Raw genomic sequence first — 24,245 nt, 5'->3', positions numbered from 1 at the left:
ACTAGAGCACCATAGTTTTTCCATACTACTGCACATGTCTTATTATTTTATATCTAAAGCTAAAAACCTAAGTAAATAGATTTTTGGAATTAAAGTTAAAAAAAATAAAGTTCAGTATACCAGAAAAGATTATTATTTCTTCTATAGTTTTATTTTTTAAGAACTGTTTTGATTACAGACTTTAAACAATAGTCTCTCATAAGATTGTTGTGACGGGGGGTGAGAGGCGTCTGCTGGTGCTCCTGAACGATGCCATGGATATATTACTCCATACATTGTAACTACACTTAACTACACTCTGTTAACACACACATACAGTAAGTGTTATTATTATTAGTGACCTCAGTTGTCCAGGGGCTGCTGACTATGGCCGGGATGGACTTTAACATTAATTTATTTTTCATACCTCAGCCCTTTAAACCTTCCCTTATCTTATGTATATAGTCTAATAGAGCAATCTAGGGACACAAACAACCTTATTGGTGTTTTTATTGAATTAATGCCTGAAAACCTTGTGGGATATATGAGTTCCTTGTATATTTTCTCGCTTTTTATCAAATGCTGATCAGTTGAAGCAGCTTTGTTTGAGGAGCTAAAAGCCTCTAGTCTAACTGCCTACTGTAACTGGGTCTTTATAGTCACTTAAGGTGAAGTTGAGTCATTAGTAGTACTCTTGAACAGTATCACAGCTTAGCCAGGTACTTCAGATAACTTTTCTATAGAAGACATTTATATTACCAAGAAAATCCAAATGAATGACAAGGTTTCCAACAAATTTACATCCACTCAGTAATGCCATTTTCATTGTTTGCATGACTTTCATTCACAGGAACACTTCCCAGCAACCAGTCCATACACAGAAGCAAGTTACCAACTACCGCTACAGTATTAGCCCTATCTATTATCAAGTTAAGGCATAATGATCGAATTCATTTTTATTTTTTAGTTGACTTTAGTTTCTTGTTTTGTTGTGTGCTTCCAGGTTAATGGCTTAACACAAGTGGCCTCTGCTCTGCCTACTAGTTTATGATGGAGACTCAAGACAACAAAATCTTGTCATCGGCACAGGTGAGAGTTTTTTCGTCTCGGTTAAAAAGTTGCCAAAAATGTATTGTAGGAGGATGACTACGGTAGTTCTAGAAAAATATCACGGACAGTTTTATTTCTTTTAAGGCAGATAACCCTACCATGGGTAATTTTGGTTAGGTTACGATGTGTTTGATCAGTTCGTGTCACCTAAACACTAAATGATTATGTGGTTCATTGTATATGAAAATTTTACGATTCTTTGCTTTTGACTCTGTCGATTTATATACATGAATCAAGTCAGATAATAGGACCGAGTAAATTAAAATAGAATTAATGCTATACTGTAGATGTTAACCACCTCCTTACTTACTATTGACAGCATTTTCTATTAATATTTTGTATTTTGGAAACTTTTTTGTAGAAATGCAAGTTGATACTGTATAAGCAAGGAGAACACTTACGAGGAATGAGATACAGTAATTGATAAAGTTCAGAAAACTGGAAACTTCACAAGCTTGGAGTACTCTCGACTTAAATGAGTTATAGGTTTCTGCATACAGTACAGTTTAAAACCATAAAGTCACTTTATTCTAATTATCTTTCAGGAATGTGAGAGTGCAGGTTCAACTTGTGATTCGGGAGGTGAGGGAGGTTCAGCAGAGTGCCTATTGCAGGAGACTTCTGTTATACCAACTGTATTGACACCAGGTATTACTCCAAATGCTACCCCAGCTATGACGCCCTCACAGTCTCAGCACACAGCTTCCACAACTGATTTAGATAAAAATACTCCCAGCATTGATAACCTTTTACAGCAAGGTAAATTATGCACATCTGTTGCTTGTTATACTGTAGATGTTACTAATGACTACTTAAGGGAAATGTTGGCTGGATATATATACTGTATGAAATATATATCCTTCCTTTCATTTGACACCCTTTGGTAGGCATTCCAGAACAGTGGCCATAACCCAATCTAAATTTGTTTTTCTCCCCTCTCCTTACTCCTCAAGCTTTCACGAGACCTTTCCACTCTTGTGTCTCATATTTTATCCCTATACGTGCAGTTGTTGTTTGCTTTCTTATCACAATAATGTTTTTGTTCTTCTTCATTTGCACTTTCATTATTCCTGTACGGTACCATTCATGCTTTTCACATTTCCAGACCTCCTTGGGTTGTTTATCCCAACCTACTTTTAGATGTACACTTCACATCTCTGGTTCTCTCAGCCATTTCACATCTATACACATCACTGTTCCTTAAACTCTCCCATTTACCAGTACAGTACCTCGCAGAGATACATTTGATAGTATGACTTTTACTCCACTTTATTCCATCTATGTGTCAAGGTTGGAAGTGTCTGCCGTTTCTCTTTCATTTACATTCAGGGTTACATCTTACTATTTCCTTATCTTGAATAAGGTTTTTTCCAGCATTTGCCAGAAATGACTGGAGAAATGATGAACTGGCAGAGTGACTCTCAGGATTCTGATTATTTACTACATTACTAGTAAATGTAGGCTTAAATCAAGAATGAAAAAAGGAGTGAATGGCAAACATAGGGTCCCTGACTCACCCCGGTGTTTTGATGATAAAGGAGTGCAGCTGAGGTTGTGTGTTGGCCATTGTAGGGCCTTAACACCAACTGATGATTAAGACATGATGACCCTGTATGTGTGAGATAATGAAAGTGTTGTTGTAGGTAGAATTATTTCAGCTCCAGGTTTTGTTGTAGGTTAATTAGTTTTTGTGTGATGTTAATAGTAAGGAGTAAATAATCACAGAACCTGAAGAAGCTGCCAAGGTGTGGCTTGATGCTCGGGTCAGGTACCCTTGTAGCTCAGCCTTTTGCCTTCTGATCTCCAAGTTAAAGCAAATGTGGTATCTTTAAGGGAAATTGGATTTGGAATATTAGGAAAGATGTGAATAATATCTGGCTACAAAAACCTGCCAGCAATTTTGAAACAGAGAAGGGGTCTGGTGCCTACCCTGGAGCCCAGAAGCTGTAGAAGGACTCAAAAGATCATCTTGTAATAATTATTTTATTTACAAAATGAAAGGAAATAAAAAAAAACAGAGAATTTAATTGTTAACAGCTGAACAATAGCCAGCTATTGACATGCAGTTTGATAGTAATTTTTTACTAATTTCTAATAACAATAGTATTTACCTTAAAAATGAATAAATGCTCCGCTCCTATTATAGTAATTGTGCCAAAGACATGACTTCCCATCATTCACTCATATTCACCAGCTGTTACATTGTACTGTATTTTCAAATCCTATTCTATGTGCTAACTATGAAATATATTAGGCCCTTGATAGTGATCTTAAGTTATTCACTGTGATTCCCCAAAAAGGTGATAAATCAAACCCGTCAAATTATTACCCCGTTTCCCTTCACAAGGATGGTTATAGAGATTCTTAAAACATTTATCAACAGATATACAGTATTTCAAAACACCTTGAAAATAACTCTGTGATCATCATTACCATACTGCTGGTCTTCTGTCATTTATCAATAACCAATAGACTGTAAATAGCAAAATTCATGCTGTAGCACTCTGATATTTACAAAGCATATGACAGAGTTTGTCAATGGTTCTTTCCAATTGGTGATTGCTTGAACCTGTGGATGATCTTTTCTTCATCTATCACTTTATCACTTAGAGATTTTCCAGGATTTCATTTAATACCAATTTTATTTTTAATAGCTACTGTATATATTGATAATAATCTTTCAGTGTTAAACAACTCATTCACTCTCATACAAATGTTTCATCCCTCCCAATGATCCTTCACTTTGACTGCCCTAGTCTCACAAGATTTGTTCTTTGCCAGGCAGCAGACATCCTCATTGCCACAGGAAGACATCACTCACATAAGTAAATAGGATGTATCCAGTGTTGTTTTGTTCAGTGTTACTAATACTGTACATGTTGTTTAGTAACATACATGTTATTGCACATTGTTTTATTAATTTTGACTGCCTCACCATCACAATATCACACACCATTGAGATCTTAGCTAACACCTTACTTCTTGTCTGATCTTCATTTTCTTCATCAGATTTCTAGCTGTAACTGTTTCAGTGAATAGAGCCTGGCCTTATTTTATTGATGATTAGTTGGGGATCATTTATGTAAGATGTTTGTTTCCAGATGGAATACAGCAGTCATCTTGGCCTGGATGTTGAGTTGTGGCACTTCACATCCTCATTTGAAGCAGAAAAACCTCAAAACTGTCAATATTAATGACTTTACTAGAAAACTTCCCACATTGTACCTTCAAGGGATAGTTAATTGTTTTCTCAGCTCTAAAAATAATTTCACAGGCACTCTTCTGAAAAGGTATTAGTGCCATCACCATGCACCCACCAGTATGCTGTATCCCCACTGTCCCAAATAGGCAGTTATGCCTATAGGATGCACTTCTCTTTTTTTTATGTAAAAACAATACACCCATGTTGTCAAGGAATTATTTTTCTTGCATTTTTTTTTCTTTTCAAGAGAGCACTGGCAGCTCTAGCAGCATTGAGGCCATTGGTGGAAGTGTCAAAGCAAGACTTTTGCCAGGTGAAACAAACTCCAGAGCAAGCATGAACAATTTGTTGGAGACTAGCAGCACTGCCTCTGGTAAATTATTTGTTTCTTAATCAGTCTTCTCATTATATACTGAGATGGCAGCAGCTAAATCACATTCTGTTTACCAGTTATTTAGAAAATTGTTTTTAGATTTATTGTGTTTGTGTTTTTTCACCTAAAGTATTGTACAGTATACACATTGTTAATGTCCATCTGATAAGAGAATGGCAATATCTTTGTCTCATAACCTAATATTTGTGTCCCTGTACTCCTGCTGGAAGTGGACCCAGGGGTCTTATGTGACTTCCAGTATTTTTTTCTTGCTTCACAGTTTAAAATTCATTGAGACAACAGCCAATGATATAATGTGATTGCTTGGTAAATCATAATTTATCAAAAAAGATATGATTTGAAAATTGACTGTGAAATTGAAGAAAATTTTAGTGAATGCATAGCAGTTCTTTGAACTGTAGACTAGACTAGACTAGTGATAATGTTAGTAAGAGTGTTTGTGTCTCATTGTTATCTAGATGCTTGTGAGTTTGTATGTTGGTTTGTTTAAAGAAAAATAATTCCTCTGCTTTAAATTTAATTAAGGTAAAATAGGGTGGAATAGTTCTTTCATGTAATATTTTAGATGGGATTACATTTAAGAATTGTGGGATCTTACAGTATATGACCTGTCTGGGGTGACCACAACACATAATAGACTGATAATCATTTGTGACATGAAATTTTTTTTTTAATTGAAGTCCTTGTTCACAGTTATCACATGATAACTCAGGGTCAGTTTTGGGACTGCTGTATGGTATCTACCAAACATGCCATGAATAGGTCACATTTGTGCTAAGGAAGAATAGATTCAGCTTGTGTAGTCCACTTTATTAAATGGTTTTTGTGAATGACTTAATATTTCAAGAGATTGCTATTTCTTCACAACAAGAGCCACTTTCTCTTCTATCTGTAGCTGGGTCATACAGTTCATAAGAAAGCTTTCTTATAAAATGAATCAGTGTTAAAACTGTCATGTTCTAACAGCATTCACTTGCCTTCTCAGTGAGAAAATGAGGCCGCCAGGAGGCTAACCTCACTTTGTCATTTGCTTATGTGATTGGCTGGTCTTTTGCTCTTTCCTTTAGCTTCTTTTCATCTCAATTTTCTACTTTACAAGAGATACAAGACCCAGATTGTAAGCTGAGCCTTATATTACAGTTAAGTAAGCTCCGTAAGACAGGTTTTACTGCAGCTACACAATCTTTTGTGTTTACAGTAAAAAGATGAGGCTGCTCAAACAGCTGTTTGATATTCATAATCTTGTAAGTTGCCAGTATGTGTCTATTTTCAGCAGTGCTCTTAATGGATCCCAGTAGACTGTCAGTAGGTGGGATTGATATTGTGTACTATACTGTATGTTGTGTATGGGAGTCATCTCAAAATACATACTCATCCCATTTTTATGACAGTTCTGTGTCTGATGGGAATTCTGTCCCATTTTTGTTTTGGGGTGGGCTGTTTGGGTCTTCCTTCTCATCTGTGAGTCCTATGCTTGCTGTCATATTACACCTAATTCTTTCTCATATCCATTTCAACTGCATCTCTCCACCTTATTCTTGATCTTTCTCAACACCTGGCATCTTTTATTACTCTCTACTCTGCACTTTTTTGTGCCAATCATTTCAGTTTTGACTTTCTTACCCATTCCATAATCGTTCTTACCCCCAGTAGGTTTATAAAGTAATTTACTGAACTTATATAGGTAAAATTGTTTGGAGATATGATGAACTGGCAGAGTGACTCTCAGGATTCTGATTATTTACTACATTACTAGTAAATGTAGGCTTAAATCAAGAATAAAAAAAGGAGTGAATGGCAAACATAGGGTCCCTGACTCACCCCGGTGTTTTGATGATAAAGGAGTGCAGCTGAGGTTGTGTGTTGGCCATTGTAGGGCCTTAACACCAACTGATGATTAAGACATGATGACCCTGTATGTGTGAGATAATGAAAGTGTTGTTGTAGGTAGAATTATTTCAGCTCCAGGTTTTGTTGTAGGTTAATTGGTTTTTGTGTGATGTTAATAGTAAGGAGTAAATAATCACAGAACCTGAAGAGGCTGCCAAGGTGTGGCTTGATGCTCGGGTCAGGTACCCTTGTAGCTCAGCCTTTTGCCTTCTGATCTCCAAGTTAAAGCAAATGTGGTAAATCTTTAAGGGAAACTTTTTTAATGAGTTAGTCCCTTTTATATGTCTATAGTGAGGGGTGAAAGAACTAAATGTCTGGATGAAGGACTAACCAGTATATCAAGTTCAGTAAATATGATTCTAAAATGAGCAGCATTAGGATGACTTGAATTATACTTACAAATAAATGGCTGTACAGTTTCTCAAAATACAGCTCCTCCCGACTTACGATGGGGTTAGGGACCCAAATCCAGGTCGTAAATCGAAATGGTCGTAAGTCGAAAATGCTTAAATGATACATAGAAAATCTAAAATGGGTGTCTCTTTTTCTTCTCAGCACCACAAAACTCTCACTTTTAAGCTTGCCAGCCATTTTAAAGTGAATTACAAACAAAAATTTTTGTCAGTACACAGCGCAATCACTGACGTTGGGACTTGAAAATATGTAATTTGACAAAATTTTGGTACGACTGAGGCGGTCGTATGTCCGGGTGGTCGTATGTCCGGGTGGTTGTAAGTCGGGGAGGAGCTGTAGTATCTGTTAGGGTGGTTCCTATGACTTCCGAAATACTACAGGCAACTCATCATGTCCTGGGAGGGTTGGCATGAGTGGCACCGTGGCATATACTGATCCTACTACTGTACATTTGATAACCGAACTTCTTGACAAATGAGAAGCAATATTAACAGTGGACACCGTATACTTGACCTCTAAATGCTTCTGTAAGATATGTAATTAATGATATATATAAAACAAGTATGAATGTAAGTGGTATGGTGTTTATTGGGTTCAGGAGAGACTAACTACTGTACCTTCTCTATCTTACAGACAGTATTCACCGTAACAGTGCCATATTTGTAGACGATGCTTCCATGAGTGACTCTGTAGACCGACAGAGGATTAACCAAGGAGATGACGATATTGACAGGATATCAGTTGCTGGAGAAGGTATTTAGCTCTTGTATTCTTTGTTATTTATTTTTTATACACTTCATGTTGTGTATCAATACTTGCATTCACCACAAGGTCTCAGTTGCCTACACCATCCTCAATACTTGCCAGTCTTTAAATGTAAACTGATTTTACAACCATTATTTTTCTTGCTCTGTGGGATAACTGGTCATAAATCTTAATTAGGCTGGACTTTCAAAATCAACCCTTAGTTGGTACTATTATATACTGTACTTACACAAATTTATTATTGGTTGAACTGATGCAAGAGAGGGAGGGAAGGATTCTTTGTTTAGATGTTAGTCTTTAATGCAGCTTATTTGTATAGACAGTTAAACTAGCTGGTGAAGCAAAAAATTAATCTAGATTATATAGGCTGTGTCACATGAACTTATTATTGCAGGGAGCATTAAGGCAGTTGGTGACATTGATGAGTCCGGAGATGAGCAGTCAGCCTTGAAACCTGATGGGAGTGAGGAAACAGGGCCCGATGGTGGGGGTACAAATAGTGATGGTGGGGGGAGTGGGGGCCAGGTGGTGTTCAGTGAGGAGCTGCCAGAAGGTTTGGACTCGTATGTCACCCTCACTGGCACCATCAAGCGCGGCAAGAAGAAAGGACACAGTATTGATGTTAAGGTTTGTTGTTTGTAGTTATGTTTCTATCTTTTTTATATCTTTGTCTTGCAGTTTTATGAGGTATGGATGAAGAGTTACAGAAATTTCGAGAAAAGGGGAGGTAAAATAAGAGAGGAAATTATACTTTAGTGTTATTGTTTTTACTCTTTGTTAGTTGTACTTAAAAAATTGCCTTTCCATTGTAGACTGCCTGGTATCGTAAAATCAGTGATAGCAAAATTTATCAGTACTGTACAGTATTTTTAGTAATGGTTCATTTTATATTTTTTATTGTAATGAAAGAATTTAAGGACTACCTTCTCTTGTAGGCCATCAAACATGGTAGGAGGAAATTTATCTGTGTTATGTTTTGGAGGGGGATTTTTTCATTGTGTGTGAGTGTGTGTGTGCACATGCATGTGTGTGTGTGTGTGGTGTTTGTGTATGTGAAATTAGTTACAAACACATACTATGTGTGGGTATATATACTGTACGTACATCTTTGGCATATACTGTACATTATAGTAGTCCAAGACCTCAATACAGTATTGTATAATGTTGCACTTCAGCAACTAAGGTCTGTAAGTGATAACAAGATTATTAAAACACCATTACATCAACAATAAGAAATATGAAGTTTAGAACTCTCTGGGTTAAAATCAAACTAAATCTGGTTTTCAACAACTATTTTCACCTAGATGATTGTTTCATACTATAAAGTGTTTTATGTAAGTAACCACAGAATTTGTTTTATGAATAAAAAGAAAATTTTATATTGTATATAAAATATGGAATAAATGAAATTATCTTGTTCCAAACAGGTGAATCTGTCCCGAGAAGAACTGGATGACCTGGAAGCATCGATCACACAAACATTAGGGCCTGATAAACCCAAGCCCAGGTGCTCGTCCCGTTACGGGCCACACATCACGCTTCTCTCCCTCCTCTGCTTCCCATTTGTCTTCCTGGTGTCGGGAGCTTATTCGTTCTACCTAGGGACCCTTACTTGGTATAGGTATAGTATCCCAACATTGTTATTTTTGTGTTACTATTCAATATATTGTTCTCCTTTGTCACGGTTGAGAGACATAGGAAATTATGCTTCCATCCAAGTGCATGTCTGGGGATTGTGAGCATGATAACTAAGATAATTAAAAAGGGATTTTAACCAAACTTGGTACTAGTAAGTGGATGTACTGCAACATGATCTTATATGGGTTCAGTAATCAGAGTTTTCAAGCGTGTACTAATGGCAGGTGGCTCTTTTAATACAGTACAGTCTGCTGACCAGGGAACTGTAATATACCTTCTATTCCCTGGGTGATATATAGTAAAAAAATAAATAAATACAAATCATTACCATCAAATACCAGGCAACACCTTTGTCAGCACTGTCTGTGTCACCTGTAACCTTGGAATTATATAGACTATGGTATTTCTTGAGCCAGCCTTCACTTGCCAGGAAAGACTCAACAGTTGTATGGTTCCCCTTTTTCTTGCTGTTGGTGATCATAGAACTTTAATGCCCTCCCATGGATGATGCTAGTACTGTGTTGATCACCATTAGTTGCTCATTCTGGTCTTCCTTACAGATTATTAATATTTCTATCTTTTTTAACATTGGATTTCTCACTTTTTTTATTTCAAATTTTTGTGTTAAAAGATCAAAAGTGTGTGGATGAATTTGTGTACAGTACTCAAATTGTATAAACATTGGGACAGGTATAAATTTAAACAATTGCTGGGTATAGATTCTTTTCTTTATTTTTATCAGATTATTTATCAAAACGATTTATTAGGTCTTTTATAATGATTGAATTGTTGACTCCACAGCATCTTGACAAGGGTGACAGAGGCTCGCTGCCTCCCCAGGATAACATTACCACCATTGCTCATTCTGCTCTACCCATTCCTTATCATCATCTTCACCGTTGGTCTAGGAATATATGGAGCTTTTGTTCAGGTAAGTTACTCTGCTTATATGCATAGGATTAAGTTGGTTATCCTGCTTGTATTATGGACAGTTTTTCTAGCCTCTCAGAATATTATCTATAATGTGCCTGATTTTACTGTAGTGATATTAAAATGTACAGTACTTTATTTATGTTATTTTATACTGAAATATTATTTTGCCCTTACCTTTACCCTTGAATTGAGTGGTCATTTGAGAAATATTCTTTATTTGTTGTAGTATTGATGGTCATTTTGAGTGTATCATCTTTATACTGTATAAATATTATTGTCTTAGGAATTTTGCATGATTGTTTGAAGGTTAATTATTGCGTATATGCAATTACAAGTTTAACCTGTGATATTGTCAATCAGTTTACTAGATGGCACCTATATAGCCATTCAATTAATCTGTTAGTGGTAATGATAACCTGAGTCAACTGCGCTAACAGAAGTTGAACAATACACTGATTCAAACTGTACAGGAAGTTGATACTTTATTAGGTCAGTAGGAAAAAGGTTAGTGAATCTCATGAGAAACTTCACACCTCTTCAGTCATAGTTTATGAGTAAAACATTCATAGATTTATTGATCTCAAAGAGAAGAATTTATATAGTGTCTCCATGCACACTATGAACTACTTTTTGTAAAGAGTGAACGAAAATGGATAAAACTGTCTTGTGCTTGTAGTAGTACTGTACTGATAATACCCATTGCTCAAAGTCTTTCAACTTTTTGTGGACTGTTGAAAAAGCTGATTCTTTTTATCTTATTATTACAGATATCACTTTCTTTTGACTCATGGTGGGCTGAGGTGAGTGACCCAGAGAAGGGATTTTATGGGTGGCTGTGCTCTCTGCTTCACGTGGAGGAGTGTGCTCCATATGAGACTGTTGTCTTAATGACTGAACCTCTCGGTAGCAAGGTTCAGGACTGCACAGTTTAAGGCATGTACCATTAATCTTTAAGTTAAAAGTCCTACCTTACCTAACATGTAACATAATTTTAGGTAAGTTATATTTGGTAAGGACTCTGTCGTAAGAACTCTGTAAAAATTTTCTCGATATCAATAAGTTTCAAGTTTTTTTGGGGTAGAATAAAACAGAACTACTGAAATTGAAGACATTTGAATGTATTGAAACAATTGATAGCAAATCAATTTTAGATTTTTTATTAGAATATCTAGTTTCATTTGGCTCACAAGCTGTGTGTATTAATCCAAAATACATACAAATAGTTTTTTTAATGGATTTTTATAATGTGTTAGTTGTCGTCACTTGGATCTCACATAATAGTGAAGCTCTTGATTTGACTGAATGAAGAACTGTTTCAAGTCTTATCTTGTTTCAGGCATCATTTAAAAAGATGTGTACCTGTACTTCACAATCACCTGAGGCAACTAATGAATTTAATTTCTTTTCCTATTTCTGCTACCGATCCATGTTTAATTCCTAGTTTATTATTGTGAGGGAGCCAGAAAGGCATACCATAACCTTATTAGAAATAACTATTTTTGGTAGCAGACACAAAGAAAATAGACCTCTCTTATCCAATTCTGACCTTACTATTGATCTTGGCACATGTGTACTGTGGTCAGATCTCATTTGTTCATGTGAAATATATTTATTTTTACAAAGACTAAACCTGTCTGGTTCTAGCAAAATATATTGAGAGCCTGACATTGGTCCATAAGCACTTCATGTTTTTTACATTTGAAATTTTATTATTCCGTTTGATGCACAAAATTAATGTTTTTTGTGGATAATTTAAGAAGGAAAGGTGTCCTATTGCTCAATCTTTAGATTATACTGATTTATAATTTGTTAGTTTTATTTGTTATGTGAAACCAGTGCATTCCTTCATGTAAGTTTTTTACGTTTACTTGACCAATATTTTCAAACTCAGAGAAATATACTTTCTGTCATTCCATGGTTATTGTGATATAATATGTAAGTGAAAATATTAGATATTTTGTTTTAAGTTGCCGAGAAGTTTTTTAAGGTCCTTGATGATTTAACTGATATTTACAATTCTCCTCAGTTGTTCCCCTAGAAGCCAGTGTTGTAGAAGATAATGTGTTAGATATTATAATCACTAATTTTCCTTGGAAATTTGTAAACCATAAAAAGATGTTTATTGATGTGGGATAAAAAGTGATGTACATGAATATATTATGTATTATACCTGTGAGGGGAGTTGTGTTTACATAGTGCAGGTAAGAACATATAAGAGGAATATTGATAGTTCATGGAAGGATGACAGTTGTATTGGTGCAAGCTTTATTTTTTAATGGCCATCTGATAATAGGTAGATGTATTGTGGTATGACAATGTCCACCATCTTCTGCCTGCTAACCTTTTCATGCATTGACTTTGGTTTGATAAATTCTTTTGAAATTTTAGAGTTTGCTAATCACTAGAAAATACAAGTCAAGTTCTAGCTTTACGGTGCCAGGGTGATACTGTACCCCAAGAATTACAAAGAATCTTCATGTCCTTTGTTTGTGGTTTCGTTGTGGACAAACTGTAGGATTATTATGTTTTTTGTGGCAGAACGAATTTATGTTCCTTTATTTTTTCAACTTTTCTCAGAATATGATTGTTTTCACATAAATATGCTTAACAAATTTACATACACCTGTACAGTACTGTATTGAAACTTACAGCTTGTGGTTTAAATTTTATTGTTGAGAGTCATATCATAGTGGACTAGGAGAGAGAAAAAGCATCATGAGTGTGTAGGGAAAAAATCTGTGCTTTGATTATGGTACTTCTCACAGATGGATGATTAATTTACAATTACTAGAGGTAATCCAGTTCAATATTTTAGGGTGCTGACTGTTCTCATTTATTAGGGTTCAGTCCAACCTGCTAAGATGTTTACAGTAACAATTATATATGCCCAAAACTTAGGTTATAACTTACAATGACTTCAGATAAGAGAAAAATGTATGATGAATTTAGTTTTTTGTAGGTAGTGTTGTACAGAATAATTTACAGTGCTTCATAGACAGTACTACTTTGTTCCTTCATATTATTAGATTTATGAACATTGGCTTTTTTGGGGGGATGATGTTACTTGGTACAGACTTATATATTATCTAATATATGCAGGAAAAAGGCTGCCATATCTCACCACATGTTATTATATGTCCCCCCCTCCCTCCCTCCCCCGCCGCACACATCTACTTATGTACGCACTCTCCCTCTTTATATACTGTATATGTAGTATATAAATTCAATACATTTATCAATAATAACTGGAGATAGAAATTATGAAATTATAATACTGTCTAAGTATTTAATCCTCATACCTTAGCCACATGTTACCCAGTCATTGCTCCACTGATGCCATGCCATTTTGTGATGTGTAACAGTAATATCACAATTTAAAAAGTGTATAATTGGATTCTGAAAATATGGTTGTGCACATTTTGATTCTTTTGGCAATTTTTATTATTTTTTAATTGTTATTAATATTGAACTTGAAACCAATGGAAGTTGCTTGGTTGAGAAGGGCAGCATTTCCATTACTCTGTACTTAAATTTAATATCTCTTATATCAGATACTGGCAAAGCATCCTGACAATATATGCTGCTCTGTTGAAGGTGTTTATAAGTACAGTACAGTACATTGTATTTCTGTTTGGTATTGGGGCATGTGGCCAAGTAACTGTTGTCATGACATTCTGTATCAGAAGAACCAGAAGACTCCCATAGTGTGAAGGTAAAGTGAAATTACATCACAGTGTTTGAGAGTCATTCATCACTGTACTGCAGATTTTACACTTATTTAAAACAATTTCAACCTTTTGGGTGATGCATTGTAAGTATCTTTTTATTTTTTGAGAAGAAAGTTCATAGTAAGAGACAGTAAAGTGTTTATAACAGTACGGTATACAGTAGTGATATTTCTTGTATGGCAAGTATTTGGCTGCTAAACCTCTGCTCCTTACAAATGAAGTGTAATACACCTTTTCCTCTATATTCTGTTCGTACATGTGTCCGTGTGTCCGTCCATTTATCTGTCCATCTCATTAGAACTCTTTTTTTTTTTAGAGATTTCATAGTGTCACATTAATACAGTATATGAATACATAGAAACTGGTCTGCTTGTTTAGTGTACTCTAGTATATTTTTTCTTTTTTCTGTATCATCATCCATACAGACGTCCAAAGTATGATGCTGCTAGGACTCTTTTTAGCTGTTTAGAATAAGTCAGTGAGGAGGAATAGAGATTGATATTTAAATTATAGGTTTTTGTTTTAGAGAATACTGCACCAAAGTTATTCCCTGGAAATGTATCAAGTGTAGGGAATTTTGTTTTTCAATTCAGAAATTCAACTCACCTGAATGATTATGAATTTCGTGAATGACCCGTGATCTATAGACAATTGCTGGGTATGGTTGTTTCTGTATGCTGAGGAAAAATGGCTTCAGTGCCTGGCATCAATTATACATATCCTTAGGGAGGCCCAACCTGGGTAAGGCTCCCATATGGCAAGAAACTCTACCCTTCACTTACTTGACTTTCACACATACAGGTATTCCTAATTGCCGTCTTGCTAAATTATAAAAAAAAAAAAAGTTTTTAAATTGTTTTGAATTAAGTTTTATGCTGCACATTATTGAGTAATGAATGTTATCAGGGTCCATGAATATTTGTGGTGTACGAGGCCCACCACCTATAGAACACCTCTACTGTAGACCCTCCATTGCCTGGGTGCTTAAGTATTGAGTTGGAATCGGTGAAGATCTTGTGTAAAGAGATATTGTGGGGGATTTGTTAGATTAGGTTGAGTTAGGTTAAGTCAGGTTAGGTTAGGGTCAGTGTATGGTAATATGTAGTGTGAACAAAGTGAGGGATGTGAGGAGCAGGGGTACTAGTGAGTCATAAGCTTGCAATACTTGATGTTGGTTGAGTGGGTAACTTATTAACACTGATTTAGTTTATTATGAACATTATCAAAAGGGGGTAACAGCATACACACACTACAGGAATGTCTTGTCTTTGTCTCCTGAGAAGGTCATGGTCTTCTTTAGTCTCATTTGAAAAATACATTCAGGGGGTGTTTAAAATTTTTTGCCCTCTTAGTCTTGATTTTTTAATATACTGTATATCCATATATATAGATCATATATAAGAACACATCTGTTATGCCAGTAAATGATTGACAGCAGTTAAAGGGAGACTCTCCATCTCTTGACTCTTAACTACAAGCACTCTGCATTAAAACCAAAAATGGCTTGAAAGAGGGAGAACAAAAATTTAGGCATACATTAATTTTTTTTCTTTTATGGGTTTACTTACTGCTTATTTAGAACAGGATCACTTGAAGATTAGACTCCCCCGTTTTTTTCACCCGATGATTGAACACCCTAATGCTAACCTAACCTCGGGTAACATTAGGGTGTTTTATCATCAGATAAAATAAGCTGTGGTGTCTAATCTTCAAGTGGTCCGTAAAATGTCCTGTTTTATGTTGTCTCGAGTATTTTTAAGTTAATTGATATTCGGTGGCCATTAGAAATTTATATCTGTACATGCTGACACACTAGAGGTCTTGGTACTGTGTATTGACCCAAGCTACCAGAGGAATATGGAGTTGCACTGTTTTAGGCATTTTGGTGTTGAAAAATGGTGCTAGATATTAAGGTCAGTGATCTTCAGGATACAGAATGGATCAGGTGTAAGTCACTCCCCTTACTGAAATAACTTAAGTCATCGGTACTTCATGATACATTATGTACATTATCTAGGCTATAATAATCAGTGCCAAAGTTTAGTCCTAATTGTTGTTGATAACTAAAATGACCAAAAGTATTTCAAATTTAATTACTTTTAAATATATGGTTAAAATATTTCTGTATGAGGTACAATACAACACAGTACGGTACAACACAGTACAGTACAGTACAATACACTACAGTACAGTACAGTACAACTCATACAGTACAACACAGTACAGTACAGGGTTTAGGGGCTGTTGTAATGGCTTTGAAACTTGACCTTTTTTGAGTCTGGAAAATCATTGACATTACTATAACTTCATTTTATATTAATTGCAGTTAGCTGCAGTGTCAAGCTTTTCTCAATGCACTGTATAGAAAATATATTATGTTAATCATATATGGCAGGTGCGTGTTGTAATGGATGGTGCATATTGGTGCATATTGTACAGTATAAGAAAACAAACAATAACCTGTAAACACCATTTTGAGTTGTTTGTGTTCATCTAAAAGCTACAGAAAAGAAAATGAAAATTTTAGTGTTGTATGTATAATAACCCTATATAATACTGGAATTAGGAGAGCTTCAGCTCTTTGATGATGCTTCCTGTGGATCCCCAAACTACTCTGGCAGTGGTTACTCAGGGTGGGTGACACATACTAAATCGTGTGTCATAAACTGCATTTGCTGTACAGCCAATTCACCGACTGCCAGTTTGAGGCAAACTAGGCAGTGCAACTGAAATATCCTTGTACAGTACCTGCCTTGAATCCACTACTGGTAAGACACCAGCCCTGGTATAGGTGATAACCATTCAACTACCATCTGCTCAAAAGTTACATCTAACTTGTGGGCTAACAAGTTGCTAGTGCTTGGCTTGTTGATATTTCAGTTGTATTAATATACTGTATGTGAACTTTGCGTATCTATTTGTAACTAGGTAATCCTGGAGTAGAATTTAACCTGGTATATCAGTCTCCCAGTCTTCTTTTTATGAAACTATTCAAGCTGCCAAGTTATGTAGTAGTAACTTTTAACTATGTACAGTATGTAATTACTCATAGTCTCATGATGTCTTGTAGGATAAACATCTGGCACCATTATTTCTTGGTTTTATCATAGCCTTTACAGGGATTCATGGTATTAGAATTTTTAGGCATTGTTAACTTGGCTGAATTTTAAGGCAATATCTGTCCACTATTTTACAGAGGTATTTAAAGTTGTACATGATTAGGGACAGAAGGCTATGATCTGTCTTTAGAATTTAATGGCTGCCATGGCACTTGTAGCCCACTGATTGATTGTGATGCTCCTCATAAAGAAAGTGTCCTCATGGCCATTGTGCTGTGCTCCTTTTCTGTTTCAACTGTCAGGCCCTTGTAATGATTTTCCAGTCCCAGTGGTGTAGATAAATAACACAGATATAACCTTAAGACGTAGAGGATGTACCGTCACTCAAAAACTATCTATACAAAATTGTGTTGAAAAAATATGACTTGACGGATGATTGAATTTTGACAACCCTACCCAAGTACAGATGGTCTTTGGAGTGATTGTACATCAACAATTGAATAATTTCTTCATAGGCATCATCTCATTTTTCTTTTTTTTATCCAAGCAATGTTTTGTATGTCATGGAAGGTTGCAGTTCAGATGGATCCTAGTCTGACCTAACCATTGGGTTTGTGTCCTTTAGGACTGGGGTCCATTAGGAGTAGGGCCCATTATGGCTAGGTTCCATTAGGGCTGAGGTCCAGTTGGAATAGCTAAGATTGGTTAGGGCTTATTGGGACTGAGGCACATTTTATCGGTCACTATGAATATGATGGATTTATAAGATGGACAGTATTAATGATCACTTACTTTAATGTGAGAGCATCACTGAGCTGAAGACGTGATGATTATATTAACATCAGTGTCAGTGTGGACATTGATAATCATACTGTACTGATTTTGAGCTCTCTGGTGTGAGTGATTATTGATCTAACTTTTGACATCATCCAACTTGATTTATCAGTGCCAGAGTCATCATATTTTATGTATAACACCAGTGGCAGATCCAGTATGTTTCAATAGTCAAAGATTGACCACACTGTCAACACAAAATCTCCTGATTGTATTTTTGTAGGAGTCTACTGTAGCTAGCAAGAAATGATAACTGTGTGTTTCATTAAAGTAGTTGATCAGGTGGAAGTAGTACTTGAAATTGCTGTTAATAAGAAGCAAATTCAGACAGTTTTTATCATATTAAGTGTCCCTCTGTTGTACACACACATTGGGAGAGAGAGCTGGATCTGCCACTGTACATTTCAAGTAACTAGGAAGCCTTATGAATTTCTAGTTGTCAGGTAGCCTCAGATTATGCCTTCTTGAGACACCCACCAAGGGGAACAAAGTAGATCTTCCAGCACAGTAATGTTAATGTTGAAATTACATTAACTAGTAAATTCCCCTTAGTAATTTTGTATGAACTTCCCAAGAGGTTTCTGCTTGTGTGTATGACTGATATGTTTAATTGCCTCAACAGGCTTTATGAATACCAACCCTGACTGACTGACTGACTGAAGGATCTTTTTGAGCAGCTGACACTGCTTATGATCGATTCTAGGCCATTATACAGTATAGTAAACATTTACTAAATATTCAGCATTTAGAAAAATAAGATGGATCAGTCATAACTCTAGTATGCTGTTGAACTTTTGTAGCACAGAGGCAGGAGGAAATATTGATATAGTTATCCCATATTGCAGTTGAGATTATTCTGTCATTATTAGACCTTGAAGACAAACTGTTTTTTGCTCCTGTGCTTTCATCAGAAATAAATCTGGTGATACTGAACACGGCAATCTAATTTTATTTATTTTTTTAATAGAAAACTGCGCACAATTCTCAGTGACTCATGAATTTAAAGGAAACAAAGAGTACATATAAAATAACTACTGTTTACCTGTACTATAGTTTAGGAAATGTATTGTAAACAAAAATATGAAACTTTCAGCAGAGAAAGTACGATTTAGGCCTTGTTTTTCTGATATACCGTAAGTGTTAAGTAAATTTCTGTAGTAATCAAGAAAATATGTATGTGAGAAGTAGTACAAATGTGAATGACTAGTCAGAAGTATTTGGTACCCTTTTAATGCATTGTTTTGTAATGGACCACTTCTGCTTAACATACTCATTTACATTATATAAATAGGTAGCTACTGTCATGTCACAAGTAATTCACTAAGGGTAATGTTCCTGCATACATGATAAGATAATGGTTGAATGCATTTTTTATAACATCAAGTTGTTTAATTAGGTTACTTTTTCACCTTTGAAGAAGTTTTACCCGTCTAGATGGCCTTAAATAACAGACAGGCTTTGCAGATCTAAGCATACTACAACAGGTAACACTGCCAATGTAAGTAACGTGTATCCCTTCAAAGAGCTTCTGGGTGATCACTGTACAGTATCATCGTATACCACATTACCCATCAACTATGTAGGGTCTTATAGGTATCAGTCTTAAAATGCTCGATCCTAACCTAACCCAACCATTAGGATTTGGGCTATTAGTACTGGGGCCTATTAGTAATGGAGCCTATTAGGACTGGGGTCTATTAGGACTGGGATCTATTAGAACTGGAGACCCATTTGAGCAGTCACCATTAATAAAGACCTACCAAGTATACTTATGTGAGTACAGTATGTGTCTGTAACAACATCAGAATCCAGTACTCTTTTTATAGAGGTTTAGACAAAGCTTGTGTAGGAATTCTCCCTCAGTTCTTGTAAAACATGTTAACTGTACAGTACAGTACAGCGAAGTATACCATTTTTTGTTTTTGTTTTATACCTGTGCCCCTATGCAGATGTGAGAGGGGCTATATAGCACTAGCTTGGACTAGTTCATCTTTTGCTTTGTAGGATATATATATATATATATATATATATATATATATATATATATATATATATATATATATATATATATATATATATATATATATATATATATATATATATATATATATATATATATATATATACTGTATATATAATTCTTGTAATCTTGTAGTGGCTACATATATGAACATTTATGTCTTATATGTATACTATACCACGTCTTTCTTTGGGTGGTGCAGTACGGTGTCAACTTTACCTTTGAATAACTTTTGTAATGAATTGTAGATTTTTATTGATCATGATTGCAGATTTTGCAAATACCTTTGATGAAAATTGATATACTGTACTGTAATATGTCTTGCAGAAGATGATAGCTTTGACTCTTTTCAGCATAAGGTAGGATATACTGTATACTGGTATTAGTTTTGTTATGCTCCCTGTGTAGCTGAAGTATATAGTAACTGTCGTGGGGGATAAGCCTTTGAGACCAGTAAGACAAGGATATACCAGTAGGTTAAGTTTAATTTCTACAAAGTGTAATGCAGTCTTCTCATTTAGTGTTAAAGTAGGAGACTAAGAGGGTCTTGGGGTCATGAACCAGCTAAGGTACAGGGGGCACCAATGTAATGATTCAAGTTTTTCAAGACTGGCAAATTTCCATTCTCGTATTAGATGGAAGTTAACAGCGTGCATATTCGTTAGTGGTAGACATAAACTCTTTAAACTTTTATAATATTTTTACAAGGTACTAGAAAAACATAGACAGGTCATTTTGAAAAGAATTTGTCATTTTAGCTGCTGGCTGCCCTGAAAATGAGAAGGCTGAAAGTGGTAATGAATCACTAATTTATTACAGTATATGTTTCCTCAGATGAACATAATTGTTTCTTAATAATAAGTCATACATAGGTGTCTCAAACTAAATTTCAAAGACACTATTCATTACATTCCATATTTTTTTTCTTCAGAATACGGTACAGTAGTTGGTTCAATTTATGTTTTATCTGTGAAATGCTTATGATTTTTATTTTATATAACTAACTACTGTAAATTTCATTAAAGAATTAATCAGTATTATTTAGGTGTATAAACTCATGATAGTGTTAATGTAACTTAATATCTCCTGTGTTTATTAATGTGATAGATGGACTTGTGTGTCCCAGTGTGTTTGTGGTCTTACTCAACTTCGCAATATTAGTTATTACATTACTTCATCCTCTCAACGTTAATTTATCACGTCCAAGTATATATATTATTTTTTATTCCCCCTCCCCCCCTTTTCCTCTTCCTTCTCCTCTTTATTCCCTTCTTTATTTTTATCTGTCATTTCTGCTTCTCCTGCTTCACCACCATCACCCCACATCCCAGAATATCACCATTACCATTATCACCACCATGATTATTTACCATCATTTACCTCTCACCACCACTCCACATCCCTCACCATCACCACTTCACATCTCTCACCATCACCACTCCACATACCTCACCATCACACTGTATATTTTGTAAAACGGAGATTTTTACACGTATCCTTCATCGATCATTACCAACATTATGCAAGAACCAGCACACTGCAAACTCTCTACACCCGGTAATTTTTTTTTGTTTTCATGGCTTTTGTTTATCCCTTTTGTAGGTAATTACAAGTGGCACAATGTACAGCTTTAAGTGTTTTATATATACTGTACTATATGTTCTGTAGAATACTCAAATAACATTGATGTAATATCTTTTGCTTTAGCCCACAATGCCTCCCCCTTTTTTTAATACTCATATAAGTTTTTCTTGTAATGTATCTACGGAAATGCCGACGTGTTTATGATGGGGTACGGTACGGTGTTTTTGTAGCTAACAGTAATCGGAACTGAAGCGTTCATTATCATTCTCTCCGAAGAACATTGGTTACAGCTTAACTTTATCGTAGACAAAAAAAAAGAATTAGTGATATGTTATGTATCCAGGTACATAATACAGTGGCTGCTGAAGACAGGGAGTTAGTTTTAAGTCAGAACTTCAGATGATATCTTTTTATTTTCAACTAGTCATAGCGGGCATACACAAGGGTCCACCTATTTGAATATCTGCCTCGTTTTGGAAACTGGTTAGGAGTGGCTGGATATTTGTGGTTTAAATTTTGGTCAGGTCTCTTGTTAAACTGAATCTAACCTAACCAAATAAACCTAATTTAACTTAATCTGTTTTCAAAATGAGGCTTAGATTCTTAATTGTTGGACTTTGGTGCATACTGCCATAGTGGAGAGTCACATAGAAGGTCAGATGCATAGAAGTGTTATTACCAAGTCATTATTAGGCACCATGGTGAACAACATCAGGCTTTAGCAACTACAAGTCTGTTAATGTAAAATGCGACAAAAATTGTAATAATAATTTTACACATTTATACATTATTCACGTGGTGCTTCTTGTATTATACTATTGTACTGTATAAGTATAGTATATTCTGGCCTGTAATTGGTAGTGTCAAGACATGGTACAGTAGCATGTAATAACTGTACATGAATATCCATAATAATGCATTGTATTGAAGATTGTCTTTATTAATTTTGGGGGGTTATGTCTCTCATCATGTTTATGGGCATAAAAACGTGTAGTAATGGTCGTTATTTCCGATTTCTTATGTTTTTGTTATATTTCTTGTATATGTCCATAGTAATGGTAATTGTTAACATATCATAACTTTTTTCTTCATTTCTATGTATTCTGTAAGCTACAAATTTTTCTTTCATTATACCTCTGAGATGTTTGTATCATCAGCTTGTGTCTTGTAGCTTCTAGGATCATCTCCTTTCTTCCAAAAGATTGAAACTGTAGATTCATATGATTATTAACACTTAAGAGCACATGTACCCTTTTATATTCTGTCTTTTTGTACTACTTTATATGATAAAGGAATATGAATGAGAATTTTATAATGCTTTCATTCTATAAATACCTCCATAAATACTGTACCGTCACTGATGGTAAGTTAGTAATAAGTTTATTCTAACACCATATATGGTGGTGGTAGGTGAGGGTCCAGATTTTATATGTGGGTGACAGATGAAAGTCCATACATACATAAACATAATTAACCATACATTTACTACAGGTATCCCTTGAATTTACATAAATCAGGAGTCTTCTAACATGAGTCTCAATGAGATACATTCCTGGCCTGTCCAACACAGACATGTATAACAGAAAGAACTATCCTACACTAATTAAATAAATAGAAAAAAAAAGCACTGATCACATTAATAATAACAAGTCTAGTCATCATCACATGACCCCCTCAAGTCTGGGGCATTCTTGTTGCTGGGGCAGAAACATCACTCTGACTCCGACACTTTTACTTTTATTTTTATCCTCTTCACCACTGATCGGCTCGTTAGCCACGTGGGTGGTTGGTCACGTACGTCTCTGTTACGCACTGTTGGCAAGTACTGGGCATGCACTGGCTCCTGAGTGTTTTTGAACCTGCCCCAGTGTTGGTCAAGTCTGGTCTTGAAACAGCTCACACTCGGTGCCGTCACAACACTCTCTGGCAGGCTGTTCCAAGAGTTCGCAACTCTCACTCCGAAAAAGGTTGCCCTCACAGTTTTCTGGACTTGCGGCTTCTTCAACCTTGAGCTGTGACCCCCTGTGGGGCGAGTGTCTGCTAGCTCCAGGTATGGACACTTGACTGAGCAATGCCTTTGCGATGTTTATACACCTCAATTAGGTCCCCCATTACCCGTCTGTAGTATAAGCTAGGCAGTTGCAGGTGCTCTAATTCCTGCTGAGGTGCCGAAGTGCAGGCACCAGTCTGGTGGCCCTCCTTTGAACATTTTCAAGCTAGTGACCTCACTCTTGAAGATCGTTGCATGAGGCTATCAGAGAGGCCGGAGACGGCAATTATCGCAGCAGTCATAAGGTTATGCAACAATGAATAAAAATACCGCTGGTTACATGAGCGAGGGCAGATATGTTCATGCTGGACCACAGGTGCATCGAGGATAATTATATAGCAGTTTAGGTTGAAATTACAAACATTTGTTTTCTTTTCAATATCTGTAACAGAAAACGTTAAAGCTTTAAGCATACTCTAAAGTAAATTGGCAACCATTTGTTTTAACAATACCAATGTATCAGATATAAGAACTAAGTCATTCTCTTGTTTTATATATTTTATTTTCTTATCTTTATTTTTACTGATATTGCCTCATCCTTTATTCTGTCTCGAGGTGCCACACAAAGCTTCTTTAGGAATAAAATGTTGAAATATAATCAATGACCAGAACAAACACTTTGACAATAAACAATCCAAACCAATT

The 24,245-nt window shown here is 35.6% G+C and overlaps 1 protein-coding gene across 2 annotated transcripts; it reads left to right on the top strand.

Annotated features, from left to right (window-relative positions):
- The first annotated feature begins 215 nt into the window (after window positions 1-215).
- On the top strand, window positions 216-22,857 carry LOC121858356. Of its 2 annotated transcripts, none has more exons than XM_042354791.1 (9): window positions 216-317; window positions 983-1,068; window positions 1,635-1,737; window positions 4,539-4,664; window positions 7,623-7,742; window positions 8,149-8,381; window positions 9,182-9,375; window positions 10,194-10,323; window positions 11,093-22,857. In XM_042354791.1, exons 2-9 carry the CDS (start codon window positions 1,027-1,029, stop codon window positions 11,255-11,257), a joined length of 1,113 nt encoding a protein of 370 aa, XP_042210725.1. In that variant the 5' UTR covers window positions 216-317; window positions 983-1,026; the 3' UTR covers window positions 11,258-22,857. The 2 variants fall into 2 exon arrangements, with proteins under 2 accessions (XP_042210725.1, XP_042210724.1); XM_042354790.1 differs by having other exon boundaries at window positions 1,635-1,848.
- Window positions 22,858-24,245: the final 1,388 nt, after the last annotated feature.

This window comes from Homarus americanus, unplaced genomic scaffold, assembly GCF_018991925.1.
Source record: "Homarus americanus isolate GMGI-L3 unplaced genomic scaffold, GMGI_Hamer_2.0 scaffold57980, whole genome shotgun sequence".
Lineage (NCBI taxonomy): Eukaryota > Metazoa > Arthropoda > Malacostraca > Decapoda > Nephropidae > Homarus > Homarus americanus.
Note: the sequence above shows the minus strand (reverse complement) of the source record. Positions and strands in the feature narration are given on the sequence as shown.